A 10408-nucleotide genomic window follows, 5' to 3' on the forward strand; every position below is an offset into this window, starting at 1 on the left:
GTGCCGCAGTTCTCGCCACGTAGCTATCTTGCGTAGATCTGCCCGCTATGCACGGCCTACACGCGCTGGTCGAGTCCACCGCCGTTGATGCCGTCGCTCCGGGGGCCGGTTACACGTACGGAGGGCCGATTCCACGGACGAATTACCACGTTGACGCGCCGCTATCGGCTCGAACTCGGAGCTGACGTTGAAAAGCTCAGTCACTTGTTCCCGACGAAAAGGAATCTAAATCGGGCATTCTGCCTCATACTACGCAGTCCGATCCGAAACTGTGTTCTCCGTGCTAGCTTTGCTGACTGCTGAATTCTGTAGAGTCGAAATAAAGCTAATAGTGGCAGTTCTCCGTCATGTTAAATGTGATTATCCACTGCGTACACGCGCCCTGTAGTTTGGTATCCAGCTAGCATCTAGGGGGAATTGGCCTAGCCTTAGCCTAAGCTCATGCATGGCGCGCCGCTGGCGTTAATTGTCACGTCCGAATCACTCTGGCGACAAATAAAACTCACTCCTTCTCCGAAACGGTGGTTGGCCTCACTTTCAATTGTTCCATATCTTCACCGCGGTTTTATGTCTTCATTACTGCTGTTTCTTTACCGCTGCCACCATGTGAAGCGTGCCCGAAGGCCTGGCGTTGCGCGAAGCCTATTAATAAGGAGGCAATGCTCAACCACGTTATGAGTTATAGGTAGCCATTTTATTACCGCTCATATGTTGTGATGTGACGTCATCAACGATGTACATATATGGTACATGAATCTCATATCGTAACACTAAGTTGGGTTGTGCTGTGATATAAATGTCATACGTAACCATTTTTTACCATATGCTCATTATCTTATTAGACTGATTTCTAAATATTGATATTGTGTCCAATATTATTCTCCATTTTTCCCCAATGTTCCTATTGTGTCCGATTATTAGTAGTATGAATTAGTAAGACGATTTTACCCAGCGTAGCAGGTACCTGCAGCTAGTTAATAATAAGTCTATTTGAGCGGGTCATCTTTTTGTAAAATATTCGTATGTAGATGTACCTGTATGTCTCCTGTCTTCTTGTCATTGGCAATGTCATACTTCAATATCAGTTGGCCTTCTACACTGCCTCCCAAAAATTCCATCTGCTGCTGTAGGGTTGGACTATACGACACCCATGCAACGCCACTTCCGGAGTCATGTTGCACCATTGCCACTTGGTTATCTGCACACAAGTATTATACCATACCTAATTAATAGAATAATTATGTTGCATAATTTGCTGTTTTGTAGGCAATCAAAAAATTATTTTAGTTTGTTTAAATTTATCTATGAACAAAACAAAGAACAGATTATGCACTTACTGCAACTCAAATTTTTATTATTACATTAATTAAATGGCAACACAATGAAATAATATTGTGCCTGTATATTAGACCTGTGTATTTTCCATTGTTAGATCTTATAGCCTACCTGCCTTCTCCCTATCCTCATCTATTACTCCAGTAATGGCTCGTAGTGGTGGCACATGCAGATATGTAATAGGCTGAGGCTCCGTGATATATACATTCACCTGGAAAATTCACATAGGTCATAAAATATTTCCTCACAGTGAATGTACTCCTTGATCTAGAATATTCACTCACAATGTTCATAAAAGGTCTCATAAAAATATCATCATTTATGAATTTTAATACTACCAGTGCAAACATCCATAGAGAGTTTATATATTATTATATACACTCACAATGTGCATATACTGACTGAATATTCACAACATGACTAATTTTACAGTACAATAAACGATTACAATATAATCACTCAGAATTAACACTTTAAATCATTTTCTGAAGGTTGCAATGTTATAGGTGCATGGCGTCGCCTACCTTTAGGTCTCGTACCAGCTGATTGGGTTTGAGTATGATAGCGTGCTCATAGACACCCAACTTACGCTCCAGTAGCTGCTCATACTCCAGTCTGCACACTGTGACCGAACGCGGCTTTACATTCAACCGCAAATTGAATGCCTTTGCATCCCGTGGCCTGCAATAACGACGTTGGGAAAATAACGGATATGGTGTAATCACTTCGATTCATGCGTACTTGTTGCATAACAAGTTTACAATGAAAACATGGTACGAGAGGGATGACATGTAAAGGTGAGACATGATGAATGTATATGTTATAAATATGGTTAAATAGCAAAACAGCAACAATCAGACACGTGAAGTTTAGCTTTAAGTGAAATAATGCTAACTAAATTTGTTTTGCTCAAAGATATTATTTAGCATGGAAGCGCAACAATTAAAGTAATGAGATTTTAAATGGCAGTGCATTCTGTAATCATTAAGTGGAGTGATAAATAAAAAAAATAACTGGTGTGCAGTTGAAATAGCTCTACATCTACTGTGATAGCTATAAGTGTTTCTATCAAGAATAACTGCAGCCTTCATCTAATAGGGAAATAAGATTTAACGTTTATATGTAATGCATACTCAGCAGTTACTATTGCAGCTCCTTTCTTTTCCTTCTTGGCTTTTCTATATGTCTCTTCAGCTTTCTTGAACTCTTTTACAAGACCCGTATAAATATTTCCATCCGTCTCCCTGGTTAAATCATAATGATATTATAGAGCAACGAGTCAATTTCTTGACGCCAAGATAGTTGGCAAAACCTTTATCCTAGATATGAATATCATCGTGAATAACCCTGAGCAGCACTTGGACATTTCAATGGTCACTTATTTTTAACTGAGACAATATGTTAAACGGTTGTTAAATAGGTGCCATGGAAGGTAATTAACATCACTCACATAGTGAAATTGACTATGATCGCAGTCTTTGGAATCTGTATATTGAACAAGGTCTCTTGTGACTCAAGAGCAAAGTTTTGAAAGTGCATGTTGATGAAGGTCTTTGCATAGCGATAGCCAATCTCCGACTTGATGTCAAGTGACTTTATGTTAACAGGAGAATTAGCTGGAACTAAAGAACAAAGGAAGTCGATTTAGTTAAACAATTTGGTGGCTATTTGCAGTTTGACAGTGTTATAACATGGTTTATAAAGTTAATGGAGTTTATAGATAATGTATTTTAGTTGTATTTCTTCTCTGCTACATAGTTTATGTGTTTGTCGTATTTGACGATAATGTATATAGCTTCTTATCACACATAGAACTAGTAAGCACATTGCTACAATATTTCGTTTTACTTCATATATTCCAATCTTTCCAATCATATATTCTTCCCATCCATATTCTACAAAATCAAGGTTTATGTTAGCAGTTACGAATGTGTGTATTGTTTCAACCGTTGTGTGAAATGTGCCTAACGTTGCCCTCACTCTTACCCAGCGAAGTGGTGAAATGAACAGTGTCGCTAGAATGCCCATTCTCTAATGTGACCTTAATGAAGTAGGTTGTCTCGGGAGATAGGTTTGTAAGGATGTCTGCCGTGCGCTGGGAACCATGCATGACGTCCCATTCTTCTTCCGGCAGGGAGTTATTTGTCGTGTAATGCACGTAGTAACCTGTCAAGTAAATAGGAAAACTGCTATACCATGACAGATACATAAAGCTGCCAAAACATTGATTCCACTGCTACGAGCACAATTACATACAACTGCCAAACCGTTGAACTATCACAGATACATAATTGCCAAAACCCCATTCCTTCACTTTCTCACATTTCCTTTAAAGATGCGTCTCCACATTCACTTATCATCACAATAAAAAATACATATTAAATTCACATTCTTCATATGGTAAACAAAATACACATACTTTCGCATTAACACTCAGACATGTGTAATAGTCATACCCACTACACTAGTGAATGACAGCGAAACCTATCTCTATGACTGGATAATGGTTACTCACTTGACTCAATATCGGCCGGAGTATTCCACTTAAGGTAGACAGAGAGTGGGTCGCTCGTGACTGCCGTGGCGTCAAGATGCATCTGCTTCCGCTGCGGTAGTGCTGAAATAGGACGGCCATGCACATCAATTATGCACTGATCGAACACATATATCCCTACGTGCAGACCACACGTTTACACTCATCTGCATTTATTTAGAAACTGCCTCATTACACACAACTCTTTAGGTAACATTGCGATTAAAATTTATTTATGATTTAATCGATTCATGTGGCGGGTTCTTAAATCCGTATATAGAGCATGCTTACACCCATCTACATCTATTAGAAATGACTTCTATTATTGCAATTGCTGAGATAAGTGTATTTCATTTTGTTTATGCTGCATAATTTGAGAAAGAAGATATAATGAATAAATTAATGTCACTTGTTGTTTGTCAAAAATGAAAAAACAAAACATTTTTAGAATGCAATATACATATATAACATACAAGAATACACGACACCTTTTGCATTATAACGCGTAAGATACTTTCTTTAATTTCTTATTGATACCCATAGTCATATCACCACATCATAACTAATGCAGTGGCACCTGTGGCTGGCAAGACAAGTTCAATCTCCTCAGCAATACGCCTGTTCTCGCGACCCCACATGGTGTCAGCATACGCAGTTGAGAATGAGGAGTTGGTTCCCAGGCTCTGGTCGTCGATAACCATGTAAGTGATCGGCAGTAGATAGCCTTCCTGTAAAAAGACTACCCCATATGTAGCATTTTCACAACTGTTAGTATTAATTATGACACAGACTTTGTTGAATACTGAGTCTTAACCCAAGAAAGGGAATGTGTACAATCTCACATGCGGAAAATTGAATTAAAAATCTGCCTTCTGCAACACACAGAACAGGTATCCACCAACGCAAATCGAAACCCACGTGCAACCTACCGCGGTGGCAATGTCTGCAGAGAGGCCAGCAAGGGCGTTGACCCTTATCTCCTCTCGCCAGCAGCAGTTGCCGTGCCAGCTCGCGTATCTTGAGGTGGGCCCACACCTTGTGTGCATAGTTTTGCCGTGTGGGGGCGCCACCACCTACTCCGCTCTCCTGCGGGTTGACCTTCAGCACACGAGCGATTCGGTCAGGCACGCTCATCTCGACGTTGGCAATCAGCGACGTCTGATTGGCCGTGCGCAGCTTGCCTGCAACGACCAACTGCGACTGGCCATAGTAGTCTTGAATGCGGTATCCGTGAGTGAGGCCGGGGTCGACTTTCGTCGTCATGGTAACTGATGGTGACGTCGGTGGCGGAGGGACGGAGTCGATTCGTGATAAACCTTAGCAACGAACAATGGCAACGACAACGTTTAGTATGCACTCAAAACTACACATATAACGAACAACCTACAAAAGTGTAATTTATAGACAACCGTCCATTCTTGTGATGAGTGTCTAACTAAAGTTCAGAGATTGTTAGATATGTTCGGTATGCGAACTGCTGCGGGTGCCAGGCAACTCACCTCGACAACAGTTCCTGTGCTTCAGTAGCGCCCTCTGCTGGTGATACATGTAGGCTCTCACCACCATGATGTGCTGCTAGTCGCTGCAGGAAAGTTGAGTCTGCACTGTCTCCAACGGCTAGCGTGTGAAGAGTGAAGTCCCTATGCTGTACATACATAACAATGCAGAAATGATCACGTTATAACTATTGTGAATTTAAATATGTGTTAAAGATATATATTATACACGTGACATTACACAGTATATTATATATAAATTGTGAAGCATGTAAAAAGCATGTATATTATTATATGGTAACTGTTAGTTCCATCCTACTCAACTTCTTCTGAGGCTATCCACACCTTTACTGAATAATAATTGAAAACGTTCTTACGTTCTTTACGTCCCTCCATCAAAATAAAATTTTTAGAATTAATATTTGCTTTTAGGAATTTTCAAATAACATTTTGTGACTCAAATTTGTAATGGTGAGTGAAGCCAGAGACAGTATAGTTTCTCGTAGGCTGTAGACACTTAACACATGTCGGTTCCACATCTCTGATGTCAAGCAACTTTATAGAAAACAATACACTGAAGCAGCTATAAGATATAATTTACCAACAATTATAAAAAATATAATAATAGAATATAGAAGTATAGTAGTATACAACAGTAATAGTTCCATGAATATATACATCCACAGACCTATAAAAAAACTTTTTTGGAAATTCAAAATGCATCATTGTAGGAAATGCAGAAATAGCGATCTGGCAAGTTAATAAGATCATAAGTATAGAATGAATTAGTAAAGTAGTAAACGGGAAAAGCTAGACACCGTATCATGGCAAACCTTGTTGTTCTTTACATCCTCCAGGATTATGTCTGGTGCAATGTCCTGCACTGAGTTAGCAGCGGTGGATAGGAGGAAAACTGTTGATGGAGTCGCAAGTCCGGTATTGAATTGACTGTTGCCACAGCCTCACTAAGGGCATGACTGATGTGGGCATCTGAAAAAGTTGAAAGCAGACTATCGTCTCTTTTTCGCTAGAATATAATATTAACGTAGCTCATTACTGCTCATCATGAGTACATACACACACACATAACAGAGGCACGTGCAATCATGCACAATCACATATGGGAGCAGTTGGGTAGCCAGTATTTGGAGCACTGTAGGGCCGGGGCTACCTTATTTTTTGGCCAAGTTATCTTTTTTTTTCGTAAAATCACCATTAATTCAAATCCATAAGCTTGCTGGACGAGTTTAAGGAGGTCTAGAAGGAAAAAACTATCTGAGATGAACGTACATGAATGTATTGCTAAATTAGGTGACCTATTCTTCTTCATCTAAGGCTGTCATTTTCTATTCGCTGTGCCGTTTCATTCAAACACTCTACCCCTGCCCGAAAAAAGACTAGGATGCCGATTCTTGTCAGTTTTTTTTACATTTTAAATCGTTTCGTAATACTAATTTTAACTCGTTTGTTTTTGGGTTTAAATAGTGATATTGAATGAGGTGTCTCAGTTAGCAAGAGTGTCAGGGAACCAGAATGAACATCTCGGGAAGGGCGTTTTCGGCCATTCTGGGGGTTTTGTAAAACCAAAATTTTCTGTTAGCTCTGCGCCAACCGATGGTGGCGCTCGCTCAGTTAGTGCGTGCCTAAACTTTTGAAAAATCCTGGCTACGCCCCTGGGAGCATACACGTGTGTGCACGCATGCACGCACGCACGCACACATACATGTGTACGTTCACTCACTTATATTATATTATATGGGCATGTAGATGTTGAAAATAGCTTACCTCCATCAGCCTCCCAAGAACTGACGAAATCTCTAGCATGTCTGATGTTATCCGATGTAATGTGTATAGGTTTGAGCTCCTTTAACTGATGGATGGAATCATTGTACACAATGATGTTGAAGTACTCCTCTGCCTCGGCTTTCCTTGACAAGCCATCCAAAGCTGCAGCAATGCACCAAGGACATCAGTTCTAATTACCACGCGCCTAACGATTACACAGATTACTGCTATACAGTGGCAGATCAGGAACGTGCCAAGGTGGTAGAGGAGGCAAACACCAGCAGTGAGTGGGGGACTGGGGTCTAGAGCATTCTAGGTTCTCGACGGAGGCCAAAGGCAAAGTACAGCCAGCACCATGTTTGTGAAATAGTAAGTAAAATGAAGTTTCGAAATCTCAAAAATTAACTGGTTCACGTTTCTCATTCATTTGTTTTCTAGGATGGATGGGTGGAGGATATGGCTCTGTTGAGCTCTCTAGATGGGTCTGTCAGATGATATACACAGATATAGAGCTATATATATCAGTATATAGCTGTATACACATCAAACCCCATTTCACAGACACAGTCATGACTGACCTCCATGAGGGCGGCCTTTATAAGAAGTAGGTAGGGGGCAGCACTGCTTGACATGTCCACCACAAACACGATGTGAGAAGGCACCGTTCTGCCACCCATGTCCGGCGCAAAGTAATGCACAAAGTAGCCATTCTCTACCTGCATTTAACATGTGATAATCATCATCACCCACACACAGGAACAACGTGGCATCAGCATATGCCAGACCACATGGCAAGAGCTTGAACACTGCAGGCTGCATATAAACACTGTAGCAATGATTTTCACTTTCATAGGTTGGGTTTCCCCGCTGGCACAACAAATGATCTACTAGGTAGACGCACGTACAAGATAGTTCTTCCCGGAAGGGGTATAAGAAGGGAAGGGCTCGAGGGTAGAAATGCATAGGGCGTGACGACAGATTGTTACCAGAAGGTCTCCGGCTGCTGCGTCCAAGTTTCTTCCTTCGTAGGAGTCGAAGCTGATAGCGAATTCGCCGCGGATGCCTTCTGCCTGTGAGTGCTGCGACTGCTGCCAGCACTCGGGTGGTAGAGACATGCAGCGCCTCTGAGTGGCCATTTTCTTGGATAAACGTACTCGTCTAGAAGATTGATGCATTGAACTCTAGCAGACATAACTTTTGCTTTAGATCTAATATTACATAACTGTTTTTTTTAAACCATTGCATGAACACTAAACACGTTTTAAATTTGACATTTTTTAAATTGCATTCTGAACTGTATAACAGAATCTATAGTAGAGTACTCAGTATAAATATATTAGTCTGTAGTAGTCTATATTAGAATATGCATTCATAGTTTATATTTCTAATGGTGGGATATACGATACCAAATGTGCTACATTTGTAAAACTTTTTCTATTGTGTCTATAAAGATGGCAGACAAAATTGCAGAAATATGGTGGTACTGGTATAGAGCAAGGTAAGGAAATTTAACAAGAGCTTTTTAAATGAAAGTGTCAATGGACATGCTTAGCCTCACACAAGAAAGACACATAATGAAGTGTGTGAGAAGAAGTCATTTTTCTAATTGAGCAACCATCGACGTACTTTATAGAAACGAAAGAGTATATATGGGAGAACTCCCATTCGTTTATACTACTTGCTTAATTATATGTTAATTTTGTTATGTTGAAAAATAATAATAATCATTATATATAAATTATAAATAATTTATAAACCAAAGAATCACCAATTTGTGGATGGTAGATGAGCGCATATTACCCGCTTTGATGTTTCTTAACATAAATATTATATTCATAATAATAAATAGTATAAATCATAAATTATGTTCATTAGCAAGAATTTTGCATAAGCATGATTGTCAATGACAATCTTGCTAAACGAACCAGACGAAGTGTGACACCACAGACTGTTTGTTATCTGCGTGTCTATATAAATATGCTATATAATTGCCAAACCCTACCTATTTGCATAATTTCTTTTTAAATATCAAACTCCTAGCCCTTAATTCATTCACGATTACCAAAAATTGAGCAAAATCCGTTGAACTGAACTGACTAATGGCAATCCATTTTTTCAAAAAATTGGCCGTGGCGTCAAAAGTACCGTCGCACTGGCATGTCCGAAAATAGGACGTGTTATTATAGGAGACATAGCAGTAACAACTATTTAACCCAGTTTTTTCAAACATTGTGCGGTGCAAACCGTTCCCGAGTTTATCGTTTGACCGTAGCAAATGTGACGGACGGACGACGAACGAACGGAGCCGACACGGACGGACGGACAGGATGGACGACGAACGACGACCCATGGCCAATAGCTCAGTCTTGACGATCGTCAAGGTGCAGCTAAAAAATATGCTGTGAATCTATAATAAGAATGTACCGACGTATTTGGACGCTGCCCGAAACTGAGACGCTCCTAAGTGCGATCGCGCGCAGGCGGCCTCGTTTTGCAATGGCGGCGCACACAGCGCGATGCGCAATATTGCGCCTAGTAGCCTCTACTACGAGGCGTCAAATGATGCCGGGTGTACCGGCGTATTTGGACGCTCGCCCGAAATCTGGACGCCTCATAAGTGCGCATGCGCGCATGCTCTTTTTGTTTTTCTCTTGTTCTTGCATCAGCCCTTGCATCAGTCTAGGCGTCTAAGGCGCAGCCTTATTAAGGCGTCTAGGCGTCAGCCTTGGCCAACACACCGTAAAACCCGTTTCAACGCGTACGATACGCTATAGCGTGACCTTGAGTTAAACAGCGCTTCACACGTTGTTTTTGGGAATGTACGTACGTCGCGTTATAGCTGGCGCAAGTAGTAAGCCGCAGTGAGCTCATATTTCGTTTATCTGGTGGTATGAAGGAAGAAGGGGAGAAGCCGAAGAAGCTGGTGGAGGATGGAGGGAGAAGTGGTGGAGGAGAGGGGGAGAGCTGGTGGGAGAAGGAGGAGGGAGAAGCTGGTTAGAGAAGGGGGAAGGGGGAGGGGAGAAGGGAGATGCTTAGGGAGAAGGTAGGAGGGGGAGAAGCTGTGCATTCCCCCTCTCCTCCTCCTCACCTTCCCCCCTACTTCTCCACCAGCTCCATTCTCCTCCTTCCTGCTCCCCTTCGCTCCTTCTCACCAGCTTTCTCCCTTCTCCCTTCCTCTACCTTCCCCCCTACTCCTTCCTCCTCCCTACTCAAACACCTTCTCCTCTTGCCTCATCTTCCTCCATAAAAATTAAAGAAC

The 10408-nt window shown here is 41.3% G+C and overlaps 1 protein-coding gene across 1 annotated transcript; it reads right to left on the minus strand.

Annotated features, from left to right (window-relative positions):
• Nucleotides 1-986: 986 nt before the first annotated feature.
• On the minus strand, nucleotides 987-7922 carry LOC106806463. The gene is made up of 13 exons (XM_014808402.1): nucleotides 7866-7922; nucleotides 7150-7311; nucleotides 6198-6354; nucleotides 5368-5513; nucleotides 4787-5184; nucleotides 4446-4596; nucleotides 3851-3952; nucleotides 3322-3501; nucleotides 2786-2957; nucleotides 2469-2579; nucleotides 1860-2016; nucleotides 1447-1546; nucleotides 987-1198 (listed from the first exon to the last, which is right to left on the minus strand). The coding sequence occupies exons 4-13, from the start codon at nucleotides 5432-5434 to the stop codon at nucleotides 987-989; spliced, it is 1650 nt and encodes a 549-aa protein (XP_014663888.1). The 5' UTR covers nucleotides 5435-5513; nucleotides 6198-6354; nucleotides 7150-7311; nucleotides 7866-7922.
• Between the last annotated feature and the right edge of the window lie 2486 nt (nucleotides 7923-10408).

The sequence above is a fragment of the Priapulus caudatus genome, unplaced genomic scaffold (genome assembly GCF_000485595.1).
Source record: "Priapulus caudatus unplaced genomic scaffold, Priapulus_caudatus-5.0.1 Scaffold162, whole genome shotgun sequence".
Lineage (NCBI taxonomy): Eukaryota > Metazoa > Priapulida > Priapulimorpha > Priapulimorphida > Priapulidae > Priapulus > Priapulus caudatus.

Excerpts from the sequence above, each read along its gene's own strand:
- LOC106806463 (XM_014808402.1), bottom strand. The coding sequence starts at position 5,434 with ATGGTGGTGAGAGCCTACATGTATCACCAGCAGAGGGCGCTACTGAAG. Across the intron at positions 2,958-3,321 it reads TCATTTCACCACTTCGCTGG|TTCCAGCTAATTCTCCTGTT; the intron begins GTAAGAGTGAGG and ends TTTGTTCTTTAG. Across the intron at positions 1,547-1,859 it reads AGCTGGTACGAGACCTAAAG|GTGAATGTATATATCACGGA; the intron begins GTAGGCGACGCC and ends TGAATTTTCCAG.